The sequence below is a fragment of the Phragmites australis genome, chromosome 13 (genome assembly GCF_958298935.1).
Source record: "Phragmites australis chromosome 13, lpPhrAust1.1, whole genome shotgun sequence".
NCBI lineage: Eukaryota > Viridiplantae > Streptophyta > Magnoliopsida > Poales > Poaceae > Phragmites > Phragmites australis.
This window is the reverse complement of record NC_084933.1, coordinates 319,419-341,051: the sequence shown is the minus strand read 5'-3', so window position 1 is coordinate 341,051 and position 21,633 is coordinate 319,419. Positions and strand designations below refer to the sequence as shown.

Below are 21,633 nucleotides of genomic sequence, written 5' to 3'. Positions count from 1 at the left end.
GATCATAAGACAGCAGCTGTGCATACAAATCACTCAAGGAAATAGATCCAACTTGGCCAATAATCGAAGAAACAAATGGATTATAATCATAATCAAGACCAGTAAGGATAAAGTGCACCATCTCATCATCATTTATGACCTTGCCAACAGCAGCAAGTTCATCTTTAATGGCACACATCTTGGTGAAGTATGTTGAAGAAGACATGCCACCCTTCTTGAGCGTGGCTAGTTGCATTCGCAGGTTCGTGATCCGAGCTCTGGAGTGCGCTGAGAACATAGATTCAAGCGCCTCCCATGCTTGTGCAGACTTGGTTACCGTGGCAACCGGAGCAAGAGTGTCCTTGGTGAGAGAATTCAGCAGATAACTCAGCACCTGTTGATCCTTGGCGACTCATGCATCATGTGTTGGGTTCTCGACGACCTCCGTCTTGCCGTCGGCCTTGACCACCTCCAAGGTCACAGGCGGTTCTGGTTCAGATCCATCAAGGATCCTCATGAGCTTAGCACCACGCACAGCAGGAAGAAACTGAGCCTTCCATAGCAAATAATTGTCACGGGTCAGCTTTTCTGAGACAGCACCGAGTTGCCCGTGCGGCAAAGAAGAAGATGACGCCATGAACAGATCTAGGCGAGTTGTTTGTGGATGTGGAAGAGGATGCTCTGATTACCATGTGAAATTGTAGAAACGTGATTGCCAATCTAGGCTCACCACGGATACATGTTTATATAGGGCCAATTGCCAAGAGTTTTACAAGTTTAGGAGAGTACAAATATAGATGGATTCGGCCTTGACTTAAATACAGACTCTATTTCTATCTAAAGTCAAATCCTTCTAATGTATAAACTCTCCTTTAATGTTTACACGTGCAACACATAAACTCTAACACGTTTCACTGAAGCTCGTTTTATATATGTTTTTCGTTTGTCAACGTGGTACATGCTACTACATCCATTTCAAAATACTTGTCACTTTTGACTTCCCTATTATAACTTTGACCGCTAATTTTTAGTCTCCGTCCTTAGCCCGAGCACGAGCCCAGCAAGGAGCAGGAGCCCAAGGTTGAGCCAGGCGAGGACAAGGAGCTCGAGGGAGAGCCCGGCAAAGAATTGTAGCCTTGGAAGCATCTTTAGCCTAGCAAGGAGAAGCCCGAAGCCATCCTCCGACAACAAGGTTCCAAATTTAGATGGTTTTAGTTAGTTTGAAGGGTATAGATATTTATTTGAAATTCATAATTTCACTTTCTTTGTGACAATCAGTTCTCCTCGCCTCAGGCATCAAAAGATGAACCTCAACCAATGTTTGAGAAATGAAAGTGGGGGCATCGGGGTAGGAATAAGAAACCTCAAGGCCGATATACCATAACAGAGGTCAATGCTAAAGGGATCCTTATTCAACCTTTCACGGATGTGGCAAAATATCGGACGATGTGTGGGACAATTGTAAGGGATAATCCCCATCACAATAGTTGATTGGAGGTCGGTGGAGGGTGGAGTCCAATATGAAGGAAAGGTTGTGGACTCAGCTTCAAGAATATTTTGAGTTCCCTAGAGAATCACTTGGCGCGGTCCGTTGACACGCTTTGATGACAATGAGCTAGTCATGGAGGAACTGGAAATACGGGTTGAACTATTACTACATGAAGAAAAACTTGGAGCCCTTCAATGTGTATGGCAAGCTACTGGTGTGGGATGCTTTTGTGCAACAAAAGCTATCGGAGGAAGCCAAGAAATCAAGTGCGGACGATATCGAGCAAGCTCCATGTAACTCTCATCTTATGAGAGTTTGGACATTGTAAGTGTCTAAATCCTCATCGTTCATGCAACTCTAAAAATGGCATGTCTATCTACTTTCTTGATTATAGACACATGTGGGTACAATATAAAGCTGTGAAGGAGTCAGATGGATTGCTTGACCCTCAATCAATATGCCAGACACAAGTCCAAGAAGGGCTTGTTGAAGTTGTGGAATACGTGACAAGTATTATGATCCAATTGCAAGATAAGGAGTACATTGCTAGCACTTACGGGTTTAAGCAAGTGTTTCAATGAAAATACTTTTGATTTGGCATTTGGTTGAGAACCTAACCAAACTCTTGTTGGCTACGATACATGTGTAGTGACCACTAGATTATGATTATGCTGAAGCCGCGTTAGAGTTTGATGGCATTCTTTGACTCCGCAAACTATCCAAAGTCCTCATACCAATAATTAATAGATCTTTTTTAATGGTAAAATAAATCTTGTACAAAATGTTCTATTATGGTTGGTGATAACGATTTGACCTTATTTATATCCCATGCCTTCGAGAATTACATTGCTAGAGGTGGGAAGCACAACCCGAGCAAGACAAAAATGACCATTCATGTTGATTTCCCGGTAATTACTAACACTTATGCATTTTACTTATAATTTGTAATGACAAAGACTTCACACTATGTGTAGTGCAATAAGCAACCGCCAGGTTGTGCACTATGGGTATTGTATGTGCCATTTTATGAGTAAAGTGAAGAGCTTTCATGATTTTAAGGAGGTTTGTCATTGCACCAATACTTAAACTAGTTTCAACTTCCTATGTGTTTACTTAATGTAGAAATTTTTTGTCATTTCCGTAGCGCCGGCTCATGTCTTAAAGCGTGCTTCATAGTTTTCAGCTCAACATAATCCACGAAGACATTTGTTACTTCATTTTGAGAAACATCGACAACTCAAATGGTTTGTTTTATGATCAGGACAAATAATGAATGTGAGTTTGGAACAACACTATATTTTATATATCTTGCATTCTAGAATGTGACTTGTGAATAATAACTTATAGTTGTCATTTTTTTTGGCTTTGTAGGTGTAGCAAGGAGAAGTAAATGAGGAAAAGAAGTTGGCACTCCGCCCCAGGCTCACTATCACGTGAGATGTTGGCACGTGGAGTGCCGATAAGTTCTTAGTTGTCACTTCGCGTGCTGAAAGGTACCTATTTTTACAATTATGTGAATTTAGTTATTTTTTTGTAATTTTTCAATAAAATAAAATTATTAAAAAAAATCAACAAACATGGCCATACATCTGTTAATAAAATGAAATAATTTTTTTTTTTCCATTACAAATGTCTAATCCGGGAACGCCATCGTAAAAGTCCTAACCTGAAATATGCCATCCATGCTGTAAACTTAACTTTTTCGCCATCGCCATTAACTTCTCCCGTTAATTTTCTTTGAAAATGCCCATTATACTCTTCTTCTTCTTCCTCTGTCCCTCCTTTCTTCCTATCTGGTCCGGCCAATGACAGGAATGGAAACCACTGAGTTTGATGGCATCCTGGAGTGACGTGGCCGTCCCCGGTGCAACAAATCGGATGCAGGGCCTTCAGATCCGGGCGACCCCTTGGCGGTCGCACCGTGGGAGCTCGGCACCCCAAACACCGTGTCCGCTGCTGAGGTCGTCATAGGCGAGGTGGAGAGTGTGGCGGTCTGAGACGGCGCATGGTTCGTGTTGCGGCGTGATGGACGCCGGCATCGTCGTGCTCGAGCTCAGGCCGTTGTCCGGGCGTCTCGAGGTGGGCAGGGAGGATGGGGTCATTGTGGAGCTGCAGGCATGGTGCAGCCGCAGGCCTCCTTTGCAGGCACCATCCGCGGCCTACACATTAACTGCTTCTGTTCCACCCCTTCCCCATCCTCGTCTTCCAAGGCAAGAAGGACTCCACAATCTCATTCTTTGTCCTTTCTTAGCATCTGGTTGGCAATTAGGTGTCTACCTAAGCTAAAATATGATGTGTCAATAAATTTAAAGATGACAGAGAAGGAGCTGATGTCTATACAAAGAACGAGCTCGGTCTAAATCTAAAACAAAATAAAACTATAATGCCACTCTCAATGCTCTACCTTATCTTATGTTTTAGGCATTAAATACAGTTCACCTCAGATGAAATTTAGGTGAAAATCCAAAATTAGACAACATATATGAGCGTATTTACCGAAATAGATAACATATAGTCGTATTTATGAATTTAGCATTCGTATTCGGTACACGGTGGTACACAGTGTATCAAAAAAAAATATTTTCGGCACACCGTGTGCCGAATACAGTACTATTGCTCGTATTTGACACACCATGTGCTGAAAATTACATGTATTCGGCACACGGTGTTGGGGATCATCTCTCGCCACCCCCTAACTCGAAGGGAACCGCGAGGTCTATTGGAGATGCTACATGATAGCTTTCGTGCTGTTGCAGGAAGTTCGTTCGCCAGCCGCGGAGATCAGGGAGCGAAGTTGGTCGAAGGGTGCGGGCGCCCCCGCATCTTCAGGCTCCCGAACCGGCGAAGGCGAAGGTTCACTACCTTCGACTGGTGAGCGAAGCCCCGGTTCGCATCCCGCATCTTTTTGAGCAAGCGAAGGCGTCAGCTGACCTTCGTCGGGAGGCGAAGGCTGCCTGGCATGCGACCAGACGAAGGAGGCTTGGACACCCTTCGAAGGGATGGCCAGCTCGACAGTGGACTCGACTACGGTCGTCCTGGGTACTGTTGTAATTATGGGATCATGCTCATTTGTACCATAATGCTTTCGGATATTCCGGAAATGTAGCAGGTTAGAGGGTAAGATATGTAAACGGAACCCGTGGTCACCGGATACGGGCTATAAATAGAGCCACAGTATAACCGTAAGGGGTAATCAAAACTGTTCCGCTTCCAGCACGTGTCACTCTAAGGGACCTTCGATATCTCCGCTCCCGAAGGTCCGCCTTGTCTGGGACTTCGATCCCAACACACGGTATGCCGAAAATTCCTATTTCCTGACAAAATTATTTCTCCCTTAATTGGCAAAATATTTTATATTTTCATTTGTACATTATCTAGCGTCTCCTGATAAATAACCACTTTTCGGGAGGGACTTCCTTCAAACATCAAATAATTTCGTGTCCTGCAGCAAAAGCCGTGAATTTAGCAAAAATTGCCTTGTCTATTGTTCTTTAATGCTATGGACATCATCTGTGGACATCATTGTAGACGTTGTACATTGTCTGTGTGATAGCGAAGAGTGCTAGTGAAGGATTCCGGCATGTCCATTTACATACACGCACGAAATATGATGGCATTAGGTAGAAAGCAAATATTCAATACATGTGCATTAGAAACACACAAATATGATGATATTTCATTTAGACAGAAGAAGTGTTGCCACCCCAATAAAAAAGAAGGGCTCGCAAGTCCACTCCAGTACCTATTAACCAATTCACAAACCAATTGCGAATCGAAACATGTGGAAACAAATTAAAAGTAATTTGAATTGTACTCCAAACAAAGCAAGCAAAATGACACTCAAAACAGAGGTGCTGAATAGCTTCGACATTGTTTACAAAACAACACCTTTTACATTCTCTCCAATTTCTTTTGCACAGATGTTAAAACAGCGCCGCTACACAAATACAACAGGAGATTATAACCTTAAATTTCCACAGGTTTTATCTTTAAATTGAACATTACAATTCCCAAAGCTGTACCCATAAAAAGTACCGTAAACACTCGATTCCTATACTGGAATGTATCATGTTTAGGCGAAAGTTGCTTATTGGAAATTCTTAAAATGAGGTCATTCAAGCATTACAACTTAGGTACAATAATAGCCCTTCAAAAGGACAGATTTAGAGGCGATGTGCTAAGAACTTCTGCTACAGTTGCACGCCTCTTTCGAACAATATTATAAACAAGGGGATATTGTTCGTCAGGACTCAGGAGACTTGCCTCCTTTTTAGATAATGGAATAAAATAATATCCCGACCTTGCATTCAGAGATGCATGCAGCTGTTACTTATTACATTGTTGCAACACTAGGCTGATATAACCAAGCAAATGAAATCAAAAGAATAGTTTGCTAATAAAGTTTGGATAGTACAATCAATCACATAGCCTATTACTAAATCTCTACCGATACATGGCGAACAACTCCATAACCATAGTCTCAAAAGTACAACACACCAATTGTATTACCGTGTCTTTGTCCTCCTCCCCTCACTATAGCAAGATCCAGAATCGGAGCCAGTATGTTCCCCTATAAATAACATGCATATAAGATTTAATAGATGCTTTGTCAAAGACAATGTTATTTCGGCTTAGCCACAAAGCCTAGCAAAGAGCAGCAGCCCCAACCATGCATACTTAACCTTTTAGCTTTGATCCTATTCCTTTTATACAATCTCCAAACGTGTTGGATTTGCTATTAGGAGGTTGAAAATAAAAAGCTATATGAATAGAACACCAAATAAACTTAGCAAAGTGACCATCAAAAAATAAGTGTCGTATAGATGAGCCTTGCCATCTAGCCAAGTATTTTTCACAAATTTTGAATTGAATCCATTTTCAAACCTAAAGGTACCAAATGGAAGGAAAAGTTCTTTGACTTTCATTAAGCAAGTCTAGAAATGAGAATCGCCTGGCTTATTAACTGATCAAGAAAGTCTTATTGCTAAATACTTTCTCCTCAAAAGATTTTGCCAAACCCCATACTCATTTGAAAGCTTGAGTAGCCACTTACTGTTTGAACATTTATTTTTCATATCAAAATTGTGGAAAACAAATTCATCTTTTTTTCAAGATCGATAACCAATTCATCTTGATTTTCAGGTCAGCAAACTATATATTCCACTTGTCATATTGCTAAAAAAACTATATCTGGAAGACACCAACCTTTTATTTCACCAATAAATTTTAACTTATATCCGCGGTCCTGCTAGGTTGCGGATGATGTACGGGAGGATGCCTCCATGGTTGAAGTATGCCAGCTCCAGCTGCATGACAACCAAGAACAGAATATTGTGTGGTTTACACGTGAACTGACTGATCAGAAGCTTCTAAAGATTGTCTAGATAGAAATAGCAAAAGCTACTAGTTTTTGCTTCAAACTCTACTAGTTTTTGGAATGTACGTACCTCTGTGTCCAAGCGAAGAGTGCAAGTGAAGGATTTCCCATTGTCGGTTGTTACGGTCACATCCTGGCCGGGATGTATCTCGTTGATGCTGGTAGGGAGATGGATGGTGTAGCGCTCGTGTCCATTAAGGCCGAGTGAATCTGCATCCTCGCCAGCTTTGAAGCAGAGAGGAATGATTCCCATCCCCACCAAGTTGCTTCGGTGGATACGCTCGAAGCTCTTGGCAATCACTGCCTTGACACCCTATAAACACCACAGCTTCATGCTACGTACTCTCCCGTTCTTAAATATTTTCCATTTTAGCTTTTAAATTTTGTTCACAATATATGTTGCTTTGCAATTCTAGGCACATTCAGATGCATATCTTTTGGGAAAGAACACAACAATGTTAAGTAAATTATTAGACCACCAAGGAGTAAGAGAAAGGTATGGTGGTCATTTTAGGCAACTCTTTAATTCTTATATCCATAGATAAAATGACAAACATTTAAGAACGAAGGGATTGCCAAACAAGAGGATATGGGATCACTGGAGTAAGGCATTATTAAATCTGCAGCGACGAACTTACCAGGAGCATTGGTCCCTTGGCAGCGGAGTCACGAGAGCTGCCACTCCCATACTCAGCACCAGCAATAATGATCGTATCATCACCCTCGGACTTGTATTTCTGCATTAAGGCAACATATAAAAATCTCTTAATTTGTACATACAACCTAGTTTTCAATAAAAAATGACATTGAGCAAAACCACAGCAAATGCTGATATACTAGCGGCAACATACCATGGCCGCATCGAAGGCATAAAGCTTCTCCCCGGTAGGAACATGAACTGTCCAGGGTCCAGCCTTGCCATCCATAAGCTTGTTTATAATCCTCATGTTTGCAAATGCTCCCCTCATCACCACCTCGTTGTTGCCACGCCGGCCACCATAGGAGCTGAAGTTCTTCCGATCCACGCCACACGCGCATAGATACTTGGCAGCAGGGCTGTCCTCAGGGATGCTCCCTGAGTACGAGATATGGTCCGTCGTGATGCTGTCCCCTAAGTTGAGCAGGCAGTAGGCATCCTTCACCGTTGGGGGGCCGGGTGGGGACATGGCCATGCCCTCAAAGTAGGGGGGATTGCGAATGTATGTGGAGCTTGGGTCCCATGGGAAGAGTGCCGCCTCGGGAACCGTGAGCTCATTCCACCTCTGGTTACATTTCATGATGGACTCGTATGTTTGCGTGAACATGTAAGGCTGCACGCTGGATTTGACAACCTGTTGATCATTATCGGTTGCAAAAAAGAATTTTAGTGGAGACAGAATTACATCTCTAATGTAGATATGGTAGAGACAAGTCAGAACTACATAAATAAAATACTCTGTTCTTTTTCAGATGTTGTTTAGAATGCGTGCAGCCAACAATTTAGAATTTGGATCAATATGTCTTGTGCAACTGGTATCATTAGATTTGTCATTAATGGTAATTCATCTCATATAATTTCCAGGAACTTTTATTAGAAAATAGCTACAAAAACTAATGGTCAAATATGTACGTTAAGACTGGCGTATCCAAAACGATAGGTAAAAAATGATATATCCCTGAAGTATATTTCAGATCAAAGGTGTAGAAGTTATGTTACCTGTTCGATTTCTTCGGTTGTGGGCCATATATCCCTGAAGTAAACTTCTTTGCCACCCTTTCCGACTCCAATGGGTTCTTTCTCAAAATCGATGTCAACCTAAGAAGGCACAAGTTGTAATGTTAACCACCACCACGCTCTTCCTATGAAAATAAGTTATGTGCACATCAAAGTGGATGTAAGAATGCCATGGATCTAGTACTTACAGTGCCAGCAAGAGCATAGGCAACAACTAGAGGCGGGGAGGCGAGGTAGTTAGCCCTAGTCAGAGGGTGCACGCGACCCTCAAAGTTACGGTTGGCTGACAGCACAGCAGCAGCAACAATATCTATATATGCAAGAGTAAACCGCAAGCTAGCAATACAAACTTGTTGCAGCCAAAATGTAATATTCAGTGTGCATAGAAAAATACAGATATATATATACCATTTTCTGTGATGGCAGCTGATACAGATTCATCAAGGTTGCCAGAGTTGCCGACGCAAGTGGCACAGCCAAATGCAGCAAGATGGAACCCCTGCTGGTTCAAATAATCTTGAAGGTGACTGCATGAAGAAATCACAAGTTTTGATTCAAACATGCCATCGGATCGTGACACATTGCGGTTCCATGTTTCACGGAAACTACAGGACGGAAACAAGATACCTATGTTTCAAGTATTCACGTGCAACCACAGACCCAGGGGTAAGGCTTGTCTTTACCCATGGCTTCACCTGAAGATAAATATTGTTCCACGGTCAAAAGAGAGCAAAGGAAGCATAGAAAAGCAGTGAAGTACAACAGGACGCTATCGACCGCGTGTTAAGAGCACTGTGCTACACGACCTTCCCACCTTCCTCCCCGACTTCCCCTTCCACCACCGCCCCTGCTCCACAGCCCAACTCCCTCTGGCTTTTGCCACATCCCTTGACGCCTTCACTGCCGCCGCAGGAACCCTGCTACCGCCTCCAACCCCCGGGCTACTGTCCTGATCCTTTTGGAAGTTACACAAGTGTATCTATAAAGTTACACAATGTATTTATACGACAATTGCCTCCATTCCCTACATGCCGCCGCCAAAGTCCCCTTTAGCCTAACTCCACCATTGCCGTTTCTTTGCGCACCGCCGCCAGCCACAGCCATCTGGCAAACCAGCAGCCTGTGGCTCCACTGTCGCCACCATCACCACCCTCTCCCTCCCTGTACAATCGGCATGCACCAGTGAACTTTTCCCCTTCCCCTAACCCCAACCCAAACTAGTCGCCACCGTTGCAAGCGAAGACGCGGAGAGTGAAGGAGAAAATAGCTAGAGAAGAGAGCAGGGGAGAAGTGTGGCTCTATGTGGAGGGTGGTAGCTCGCTCGAGGAACTAGCTTCCAGGTGCGCAGAAGAATAATCAATACAACAATATCTAAACACATTATGCAAGAACAAACAAACCTCAAGGCCCAATTCGGAGGCTTTCTTTGCCACAAGGCCAGCACCAACCATAACGCTAGGATTTGATGTGTTTGTGGAACTACATATTGCTGCAAGAACAACACTGCCATGCTTGATTTCAGCAGGTTGTCCATGAAAGTCAAATTTCACAACTTTATCCTGGAGTTCCTTTGGCACTGCAAAACCCTGTAGTTTTTTTTTTTTTTTTGCGTGCATTTGGTGAGCAATGTCAGATACAACATTTTTTGAATTTTGTAATGCAAAGATAATATGCTACAGAACCAAGAGCTTAATTACCTTGAAACCAACGTCGTTGTCCAGGCAAGCATGCCAATCTGATTTCATTTCTTTCAAAGGAACACGGTCATGAGGCCTACAGGATGATTGATAAATCAAACAGTACAGCATAATGCACCTCTGGCCATTAGAAGAAGTATTTGTCCAATGAGAAGAACGTAATAAGACCATACCTCTTCGGGCCTGAAACGCAAGGCTCCACCTCATTAAGGTCCAGCTCAAGATATGAAGAGTAAACTCGTTCTGTATGAGGCTGCCATCATGAATGCAGATATGTCTATTTTCTAATCAACAAATAAATGAAATTCAAGCGCTGTAACGCCAAAAGAAAAGGGCATACCTCATGGCGCTCCACGAACATCTTGTTAGCTCGCAGATATGCTTCAATCATTGACACCTAAATCAAATCAGATGCAAGATATCATTTGCAGAATGATTTAGGTAGAACCCCTCAGATATACTATGGGTTTTGTTTGGTTGAACTATGGCGGCGCCAGGTGTTAGAATAACCCTTGTGCAAATAGTACGTCGGTACTGCTTGCAACAGTATGTCAGTTACTGTTACGTCGGTTACTTAGCAACCACCGTACTGTAGCGGCAGTTGCCGGTTGTTTTGCCTATATATTGGCAGCACCCCTGGCTTAGTGTGTGTGCTCAGCAGTGAGCTCTGGGGTGGAAGCTCTGAATGAGCTTCACCCGTTAGAGGCTGTCAGCAGCTATAGACTTTTGGATGTTGGAATAAACATCATAAGCTACTGGCAGCAAGAAAAGCACCGAATGTGCTTTATCCGATGTAATCCGTCAGAAGTTGCTGACAGCGAGAAAAATTCATGTATCCAGTGTGTGTTCTATCAACCCACCTCTCGCAGGATCCGAGTCCAACACCAGAGATCACAAGGGAGACAGGCCGAGGTGATCCAGTCAGAGGGGAGGAGGTCGGGGTTAAGATGCCGGGAGGCGCTGGCTGCAGAGCTTGAATATATATGTTTGGTGCGCGTGCACCTGATCACATGATAGCAAAGTCCATCTAACAAAGGAAAACGACTGCACCTGGTCGTGTGATAGCTAGGCCTATATAATAAACAGCTTAACACGCACCTGGCAGCATAATAGCATAGTCTATATAACAATGGAAGACAAACGGGATGGCAATTGGGAGCAGAGGGTTTCGGAGACTGAGGAATAGTGCTGCTGTCAAGGTTAAAGATGGTGTTTCTTTGGGCAAGATCTCACCAACGTCGCTGCAAATAGACCTTACCCATGCTCCAAAAACGGGCTGGCTTGGCCACTGGGGTGCGCTATAGTTCAGTCCTTATACACAACTTTCCATTCTTTTAAGTTTAGCAGGTGCCTAGGGGTGACGAGTATGGGGATATAGCTCCATCCCTGTAAAACCTACCACGGTAGCATGTATCCACATCCCCATGGGGGTTGGAAAAAAATAAAGGGTCATGGTGATTTTTCCCCCACATCTAACCAACAGAATTGAAATGTGATGCAAAACTATTATGAAATATGAATTACTCATTCTTTCAATTTGACCACCAAGCTAATTCATGCTTATTTTATTTATTAAAACATCAAAGTGATGGAATGGGTAAAAAGGTCTGTGAATAGTGAAACGTACAGTTTCATCGCTTCGTCCTGTTAATTTTAGATAATCCAATGTCACATGATCTACAGGGAAGAAGCCCATGGTAGCCCCATATTCTGGAGACATGTTGGCGATTGTGGCCCTGGCAGGCAAAGACAGCTCACCAACACCCACACCTGAATAAAACAAAGAAAAGAGAAAACAACTGAGCTAGATATGACTAAATTATATCAAAGATATATAGCACGTTCCTCTATTATACTTACCATAAAATTCGACAAATTTGCCAACAGCACCATGCTTCCTTAGCATTTGGGTCATAGTAAGAACAAGGTCAGTAGCAGTGACACCATCCCGTAACTTTCCAGTCAACTTGAACCCAACCACACCAGGTAAAACCATGCCCATTGGCTGTACAAGATAATAACGTACATATATATGGGTCAACTGGAAGGACATCAAAAGGTGCTAAAACAATAGTCAGCATTTACCAAGCTATAGATATATGTTGCTGAACTTATGGAGCAGAAAGACATGGGAGGGCTAGCTTTGCTTGTAGAGTCTGATTAGGTTTGCCTTGGTGGCTATCATGTACGACCTCTGATTGTTTGGGTGTGTATATTGATGATTCTTTGGCAAAACTCAGCAATAGGTTGGCCTTTCATGGGATCAACCCATGATTTTTTTTGGATGGCTCAATATATCATTTTCTGCTAATCTTATCCTTACGAGGAATGTGGTGGTGGATCATCACGTCCTATTCCTCATACTAAACAAGTGATGTTTGCCTTTAGAAATAAACACCGGAGATTATTAAGCTATTATGCACCAGCCAGTTGACCTCATCAAAAGCTTAAGCTGATAGGAAAAGACGGGCAATTTACTTATACTTCAACAAAGATGTCCTTGGTGCATGTGGGTCTCCACTTAAGGTTTACCTGCCCAAGCATTGCAACAACTGCTTCAATACCACCAACTCCCCAACCAGCAACACCGAGACCATTAATCATAGTGGTGTGTGAGTCAGTGCCAACCACGCTGTCAAAGTACATAATGCCATCTTTGTTGAAGACAACTCGGGCAAGATACTCAAGATTGACCTGAAATTTATATACAAATCAAAAATGAAAATAAAGAGTTGTTTCGATAGAATACATAAAATTTTCTTGGATCCAGAGCATTTACCTGGTGTACAGTACCAGAACCAGGGGGGAAAACCTGCATATTGTGGAAAGCAGTGGACGCCCATTTAAGGAAACCAAACCTTTCTTTGTTGCGGTCAAACTCCAGCTCCATGTTTTTATCCAATGCATCATGCGACCTTGCTACATCCACTCGCACCGCATGGTCAATAACAGCATCCACTGGAATCTGTATGTACTCCAAATGAAAATATGTATTGTGAAACGGAGGGAGTAGAACTTTTGAGATCACAATGAGAAAAGATGTACCAATGGATTGATCTTGTAGGGATCACAGCCCAACTTTGCCATCATATCGCGCATAGCTGCAAGGTCTACAACCGCTGGGACTCCAGTGTTGTCCTAGATAGTAAATCCAATCATAAGAAAAAGGCATTTATAAACCATAAGATTTTGTGTCAGGTATCAGATCAAAACCATAAGAATGCATCTCGCTGGCTTGAAAGGTATCTCAGCCAGCTTTGGAGATGTGTTCTCCCAATCGATGATTTTCTCGACGTCATTCTTCGTAACTTGCAAGTTATCACAATTGCGGATAGCTGACTCCAGAAGAATGCGGATGGAGTAGGGAAGCTTATCTGATTGAGCAGAAAAAGATTATTTTAGTTAAAAAGCAATAATAAGTTTAATGTGCAAGCATAATGTTATGAAGTATAGCATTGCAATTTCTACAAGTACACAAGATAAAGGTCTAAGAGGTCACACGCTACGCATAGCCATGGCATGTTCTGATGCAAAATATAATCATAAGTCAAAATGTAGTGTGAAATATTGAGTTTTCTCAAGAAGAGAAAATGAAACAGTTCATTTTCAAGAACTGGATAACTAAGTAATATAAAGAGCTGGCTAATCAAAGATCTTATTGAAAGGAAGCGAGGAAACACAGCAGAGTTGAAAATGACAATTAATGGCTATATATGAAAGAATTTGCATGTGCGCAATATGCAAGAAGTCAGACTCAACAGGCATAAGCACAATCTAAAATTTGGAAAGTAAATTTTAATGTAAAGGGAGGAGAAACTCAAAATATTCCAGAAACAAAGCATAGAAGTTACCGATCCTTGGATCATTTAGTGCAGGAAGGCTGTAGAACTTTCCATATTCACCACCACCAGGCTTAGGGAGGCTGGCCAAAATATTCTTGAAGGCATGCTTGGTAGCTGAGGCAAAGACAAGCAACAAGATTCTTAATGCATAAGTAAACCATTGTTAATATATGTTCATTCATAAAAACTTGGCTCGTGCCATGAATCACTAAAGCTGTTTTTTTCTTTAATTTCCACGCCGCTTAAAAGTTAAGGAGAGAAGTCTTCAAAGTTAACTGGGTATACATGTGCATCAATTTAATGGGTTGTTGAAGATTAGTCGTCATATTTTGGAGACTCACATATGCCGAGAAGAATAGGGATAACCAGATACATGACCATTGTGTGCATTTAGGCTTGACCAAGTGACAGAGAAACATGGTACCAGAATTACACCATGGAGGGGGGAGGGGGGCAAGAAATTTTCCTTTCGCTGGTTCCATGCTTGGTTTCGGCACCAAGTCATGCAACAGAGGTGCATACTTGTCGGATAAATTTAATAGAAGAATCGTCCACAGCTCAAGTTACTCCCAACCAACTAATAAATTGGGAAATAGGGCTCCGAAGCCCAAGTACTTTGTACCATTGTTTATGCGTGTATGTATGTTGAGTCTAGGTGAGCAAACCACAATGTCGGAAGCTGAAGAAGGCAATATATTTGCGTAGAGTAAATGAACCTTGCCTCCTCCTCCCCTTCATCCCCATTATATTGTCGTCGCTGCTGCCAGTGGTAGGCTGTGGTGTGCTCTTCCTTTAGCTGGACTTCCCTGCCATCGCCTCCTCCCATTCTTCCCACTGTCACCTCTGTAGTCATTTGTGCAAGTGCAAAAGAACATAAAAGGAGCACTCGTTTCCTACACCCAATGGCTTCTCCATTTCCCTATCCTCCTCACCGAGCTTGCTACCTCCACTAGGATGTTCCTCAGGATCCAAACCCCTAGAGCCCCATGAGCTTCCTGTGTTCCTCCCAGAATGAACCCCCATCAAAAGTACATGACCTCAAACAAGTATCGATCAGAATCTTGTCCGGGCTTGAGGGGTCCGTCGGTACATGAATGGCATAAGATGTCAAGAATTGCACATACAAATTCTACAAGCCGCCGGAGAAACAACAAAGACATCTCGAGGTCACCAAAACTGTTTTTATCAGCAATGCCAAGTTTAGTGAGCTAGGTGCTTTTCAACACTACAAGTCTACGACCTTGCCAAGTGTCATTAGGTGGTCGCCAAACTCGGCACTGCCACCAACCCCTACATCGTCGAGGCACTCTTCCTCAAGTTTTGCGAGGTGCTGTCACTGGAAAAGTTATTTTGGTATGCGAAAGATTGGTTGTCCAGTGAAAGGACCAAAATCACCGAAGAAATTCCGGTTAACATTTCATTCAAACAACCAATTATTTTGACAAATTTCAAACAAACTTGATGAAGCTCAAAATGAAGAATATAAAAATCAGAATAAAGCGCACAGCCGGTCCTTAAAGTTGTGCGGGTGTGTTATCTAGGTCCCTGAACTCTAAAATTGCATATCCATAACCCTCAACTTGTTAAGCGTGTCATCGCATGTCTAAACACTGATGCGGTGCGTTGGTTGTGTGCCACCGTAGAACCTGACACTTGGGGTTCACATTTCAGCGACCCACCTCTCTCGTGTCTCCCCATCTCTAACCTCCTGTGTGAATTGCAGCAATGGCGAACGATCAAAGTTTGTCGGCGTCCTAAGCCACGACAGCCACCCCATGCCAGCTTGCTCACCCTCGATGCACCGCCACAGGTTCCCCAGCCACCTCCTTCCATGAGCAGCAGTGCTCCTTGTTGTCCCTGCCGAGCTTGAATGCCTCCATATCAAAGCATACCCTAGCTTAGCCGATTCCCACACCGAGACCTCATACGCTAGAGACGTCACCACTCTGCCCCTCTATGTCGCGCACGCATGGCCCCCACTGCGAATGGCGCTGACGTGGTGGCCAACCACCCCCAGCCTCTCCTTAGCATCATGGGAGACGAAGAGTTCAATGAAGAGGCACATGCCTAGGATGGCGATGGTCTTGGTTGTCCTCACGTCCGCAGCCATCAACCCACAACAACCAGCTGCCTGTGTGCTTGCCACTCTCCCTCGCGCCTCTCTCTGCGGGTGGTTCCGATTCTCCTATGGCAAGTTGTACGCGAACAAGGCACTAAAGGGCAACACGATTGGGGACTTTGGGAACACGCTAAGCCCGACACGATGAGGAGGGTCACTACAACAACAAGAAAAATCATACGAGACATCTTGTCTCTAACTGTTTCTTTGGAATCATGTCAAATAAGCTATCTCAGACGGCTTGCATTCAGAGCCATCTTGGATTAGACATACATATTGAGCCATCTAAGATAAGGTTTATCCCAGATAGATCCTACACAGAGCCGTCTAAGATAAATTTCTTGACAGGTCCACATTGGAAGAGTCTAAAATACACTGGAGCATGAGGGATACGTATGGGCAACCTTTCCTCACACAGTTCCACTTTCCAACTATCGGTAATAAATGCACATCATCTCCCATGCCATTCTCTCACCCACTACCTCACACTGGCTTTGTCCTCTCACATTGCTCTCACCGAAAAAAACCCAATCCACCATTCCTTATCCACCTCAAACCTCTCCACCGTTCCTTATCCGCTGCCCTCTAGCTCCACCACGCGCCCTAGTGATGGCCGCTTCGGCTCTTCCACCCCCGATGCCGAACTATGTGAACTGGTCTTTGTTGAGCCAACCCATGTCCGAGTAGGAGGAGGTGGAGCTCTCTCTAACAAGGAGAGGAGCGAAAGCTACTTCAACGAGAAGGAAGAGGGTGGCAAAAACGAGGACTACGCATGGTGGGAGGGCAGTTCGCCGCCGCCAGCATCGTACAAGGAGGGCTCGGGGGTGGAGGAGGATGAGTCCAAGGAGGAGGGAGGTGGCAGTGCGGAGAGCAACAACGCCGAGGGCGATGGTGGCGCCGATGGCGATTTCATCTAGGGCAGCACCGAGGGCAGAAAGGACAAGGTGGGCGATGGTGCTAAGGACAACAACGACAAGGGCATCAGTGACACCGATGGTAGCGACGATGAGGTGGCCGGCGGCAGCGACGATGGTGCGCCACTGGCAAAGTGGGCAAGGCAGTAGTGTAGGGTAGTGTAGGCTAACTAGCTTGTACCTACGTACATATGTATGCATGCACGACGGCCCTAATCCAAATTAATTAGCTGAAATTCATATTTAGCAGCCTTTTGAAATCCAGATGGGATTTTTGTGTGTAATTTGGATCTCCTTTTATACTAATATTTCTTTTGCGTAAAGTAATGAAAAGATCAGTTAACTTATCCTAAATTTTCTTGTGTTTAATTAAATTCTCTTCGATCTATATATTTGCGTTTCTATATGTATTTATGAATAAAAGCATGAATTTAATGAATTTAAATTGCACACATGAAGAGAACATTGGTGTTGTACACATGAATTTACATTTATGAATAAACACATGAAGAGAACATCCACGCGGATTCACCGAATCAGATGTTGGATGTGAGCTCATACTCCACGAGGAGCCACACAGTTTATTTCCTTTTATGTGTAAATGAAGATTAGTTCACTTCTTAGCCTAAATTGCTACTTCCAAAGTCCAATTGCTAAATGTTTAAATTAACTCATGTGTTTAAATTGCTAATTGATTACATTTTGGCACCGTTTAAATACATCATTACAAGTTAAAAGGAATATATCAAATATATCGTGGATCGTTGGCATGAAACACACGCTAGCTCAATTGGTAGGAGGTTTGGGTCACAGGTATGAGGTCGCGAGTTGGACTCCCCAACGACACCCTAGTGAAAAATGTGAGATAATGGCGAGAAAGCATCGGCGCAAAAAAGTGAGATAATGGTGATAAAAATAGGGGTTGATTGAGGGCGAAGCCTGGTTGACTGGCCATCGCCCAATTTTTTTCTTTTTTTTGCTCTAGTTTTACTATTTTCTTCGTCTTTTTTGGGGCTCTGAAACCAAGCATCACAGGTTCATAAAATTTTATCACTGACAATTTCAGCTTAGCACCGATAAAACTTATCTCAGATGGCATTTTACCCGTATGAGATAACCAGCCATTATCAATAACGCTCTTACTATGACGGCTCAGAAACCGTCTAAGATGATATGACTCTGTGTGGTAGTAGGTGGGAGAGAGACCATGTGGGTTGGAGGCTTGGAGCTCCCAGTCATGGAGAAGAGAGATGGAGAGTGGAAGGGAGGGTGAGTACGCCAGATGTGGTTGGGGACAAGGAGAGGACGATGAAGATGTCGCCGGAGGGAGGTTACTCTCGGCGTGGCTCGGGTGGGTTCCATCCCCACCAAAGGCCAGATCTGGTCGTCGAAGGAGGGAGGAAAGAGAGAAGGAGAGGAGAGAAGGGAAATGGTGAAAGAGGAGGAGATGACTGGTTTCCACGATTGTATGCCACATCAACGTTTTGGACCTGCGACAACACACTTAACAAGATGAGGGGTATGGGTCTGCAATTCCAGAGTTCGGAGTCATGGATGACACACTCACACAAGTTTAAGGGCTGGCCGCGCATGATCAGGCCATGTTACTGCACGACCAGTTTAGTAGCATAATAAGGTTAGTCGTGTGAGCGTTAGGTGCTATGGCATGTCAGTGACATATAATTTATGAGGAACAAATGAAAGCAACGTTATGATAAAATCAACCAAACTTGATAAAATTTAAAATCAAGGATATAAAAATCACAACCGATAAAGGCCATATTATTGTGCGACCAGTCTAATGGCAAAAGGCTAGTATTACGAGCATGAGGTGCTCTGGTATGCCAGTGGCATATAATTTACGAGGAAAACTGAAAAACAATGCTATCTTTCCATCTATAGGCCTCGAATATGAGTGTCTAATTATCTAGATCCAGATTCTTTCTTCTAATAAGGACAGTGGGAACACACAGCTTTGAACCCAAAGTATTGAAACTTGCAACTCAGTTATCTAGAGGCTCAAGATTAAAACAGGGGATTTCGAGCGGCTGCATACCGTCTTCTTTGCGGTCGGCGGCGGTGGCGCTGGTGAGGTAGGCGCCGTAGCGCAGCTGTGGAACCGGGGGGAGTGGGCGGTGCCTCCAGGAAAGGCCAAGGCGGCCGCGCGGGGAAAAAGGAACCCGTGGTGGTGGCCACGGCGCACGGGGACCCGCCGGCGGACAGTGGCAACCACGAATGTGTTTTTCCATGGAGGAACGAGCAAGTCGATCAAGGGAAGGAGATATTTTTCCACCATTATCTCCACCTGGCTTTTTTTTCTTTTTTTTTTTGATGGACAATTTGGCTAGTGGAAGAGAAAAGCAAAGTCTTCGCTCTGGGCCGCCGGGGCTTCTTAACTGTCCCTTCCATCTCAAATATAAGTCAATTTTAGTTTATCCTAAGTTAAATTATTTAGCTTTGACTATCAATAACACAAAAATTATATAGATTGACAATAAAAGGTTCATGTTACTAGATTTGTTATGAAAATTATCATCACAATTTATAACTCTTTCTGTTTATAAAAATATATTTTTATACTCCTACGTTCTCAAATCTCAAACAAGTGTCATACTCGAGATCATATCAAAATCGTAATGGACTTATATTTAGGATCACAAAGAGTAAATAAAATAAGAAGGAAGTATAGTTGATGTATGGCCCAGTTCTACCACCTATGGTCTTGCAATTGAGTAGAAGAAGAAGATATTATCCAAAAAAGAAAGTGAGGCAGAAGATTAGCATGTTGACGTAGCTCCAGCTCGTCGGCACTTTCAAGGACTCACGTACGGCTCGCCGGCAATATCCTAGCTTATGCGGTCAGGGACGGGCTACAAGCGCGCGCCCGGCTACCCTCTTCCAGTTCACGCGTCTGCCAGCGCTAGCTCCATGGAGGCCATCTTCAGTTCAGGTTTCCAGCAAGACAAGCTTCAACTCCCGCCGTTTTGCCGCCGGCCGGCCGTTTACACGTCTTGGATCGGTCTTTGCTTCTTCGCTGGTTCGATGGCTGTTGTCTTCTCGGCAGAGAACGTACGTAACACTGCTCAGGTCAGGACAGGTACGGTGCAATAATATATATAATCTCCAACTCCAAGAGAGGATGGTAAGTAACAGGCGAAACTAATCCCAAATCTTGAGATTTAATATAATGTTATGTTATGTGCTTCAAGAGAATAGATCATAGAACACGTACTGTTGAGGAGCTTGGTGCTGGACAAGGACAACCCAATTAAGGAACAGCTAAAGAAAGCTATATACAGTATGTGCATGGTTTTTTGTGAGGGATGATGGTTTTCCCGGTTGAACTCAGAATTAATCATCCTACTCGCGTCGTATTAATCCATCAAGAAACCCACACAAGAAGACAGAGAGAGAGAGAGGCGCAAGGCAAGCGAGGCATCATGCATTCAGATCTCACGCGGCAACCCAGACGCACGCACGCACCTGCGGTGGCCATCTTGTGCTGGAACCGCTCGACGACGGCAGGAGGCGTAGCGTTCCCGTGGTCGTCGACCCCGACCGTCCTCACGGCCGAGCAGTGGGAGCACGCCGGCCTGGACGCGACGCGCGCGGTCAATGAGCAGCTAGCACGAGATGTTGATGGAGGGAGGCAGACGAAATGAAGACGAGGAGAGGGTCCGGTGTCAGGGAGTATTTAATTTTTTATCACTCCACCGGAGTAATAGTTTCTCATGATGATAAATGAGTTCCATGATAATGGTCTGATGACAAATTTGTCTCTCTACCGAACACTATGATGGAAAAAATCAAATTCTCATTCCCTTCCCGATTCACTTTCTCATTTTTATTTCTTTTATTTTCTCTCATCTCTAACAACTCCCCTTCAAGAGGAATCGCGAAAGGAAAGTAGAGAGAACCTCGTCCGAGAGGGAATAACCTTAAAATCACTTTGTGACAGAAACCGTAAAAGGAAACTGTTGAAACGCTGAAGGGAACAAAAATCCCTTCACGACAGGAATTTTGTTCTCGAAAGGAAATCGTTGGCTTTAGTCTAATGACAAATTTACCCCTTTACCAAATGATATGATAGAAAAAATCAGATGTCCTGATCTCAGAGGAGCCCGGCCGGCCCCTTTATCTCTATATACACAGACGGAAAGAGGGAGGAGGGGGAATGAGCTGAGATTCAACCCACAAAACTAGAACTGGTGCATTGCTTAGAGAGAGAGGGGGGGAAGGCACAGCCTTTGAATACCATGTTTCTATGCATTGCTTTCATCTGGTACTAGAAGGGACATCATCACCAAATTAAGCAAGTATAGTTGATGTATAAATAACGAGGAGGAGTATAATTAACACAGCGGAAAAATATAAAAAAGGCATTCGAATACATAAATCCACAAATATTTGAGGGGAGGGGGGCGAAAAATAGTACCACCAAATTTCTCTTTTAAAACAATTGTCTACACATGGATCAAATGCTCCTAGCTAGGAGAAGTTGT

At 43.6% G+C, this 21,633-nt stretch overlaps 1 protein-coding gene and 1 non-coding gene across 4 annotated transcripts; both read right to left on the bottom strand.

The window, feature by feature from the left end:
- Positions 1 to 139, bottom strand: LOC133889868 (small nucleolar RNA Z247). The gene has a single exon (XR_009903950.1). It is a non-coding gene; the product is annotated as a small nucleolar RNA Z247 (small nucleolar RNA).
- Positions 140 to 5,751: 5,612 nt separating this feature from the next.
- LOC133888031 (putative aconitate hydratase, cytoplasmic) lies at positions 5,752 to 20,814 on the bottom strand. Of its 3 annotated transcripts, none has more exons than XM_062328119.1 (21): positions 20,615 to 20,814; positions 14,108 to 14,212; positions 13,470 to 13,630; positions 13,302 to 13,394; positions 13,036 to 13,221; positions 12,789 to 12,950; positions 12,117 to 12,261; positions 11,884 to 12,026; positions 10,597 to 10,653; positions 10,430 to 10,509; positions 10,257 to 10,332; positions 9,960 to 10,145; positions 9,187 to 9,254; positions 8,968 to 9,086; positions 8,748 to 8,869; positions 8,542 to 8,640; positions 7,697 to 8,176; positions 7,484 to 7,582; positions 6,916 to 7,158; positions 6,674 to 6,774; positions 5,752 to 6,038 (listed from the first exon to the last, which is right to left on the bottom strand). In XM_062328119.1, exons 1-20 carry the CDS (start codon positions 20,625 to 20,627, stop codon positions 6,700 to 6,702), a joined length of 2,712 nt encoding a protein of 903 aa, XP_062184103.1. In that variant the 5' UTR covers positions 20,628 to 20,814; the 3' UTR covers positions 5,752 to 6,038; positions 6,674 to 6,699. The 3 variants fall into 3 exon arrangements, with proteins under 3 accessions (XP_062184103.1, XP_062184101.1, XP_062184102.1); XM_062328117.1 differs by lacking the exon at positions 20,615 to 20,814 and adding an exon at positions 19,188 to 19,449; XM_062328118.1 differs by lacking the exon at positions 20,615 to 20,814 and adding an exon at positions 14,815 to 15,170.
- Positions 20,815 to 21,633: the final 819 nt, after the last annotated feature.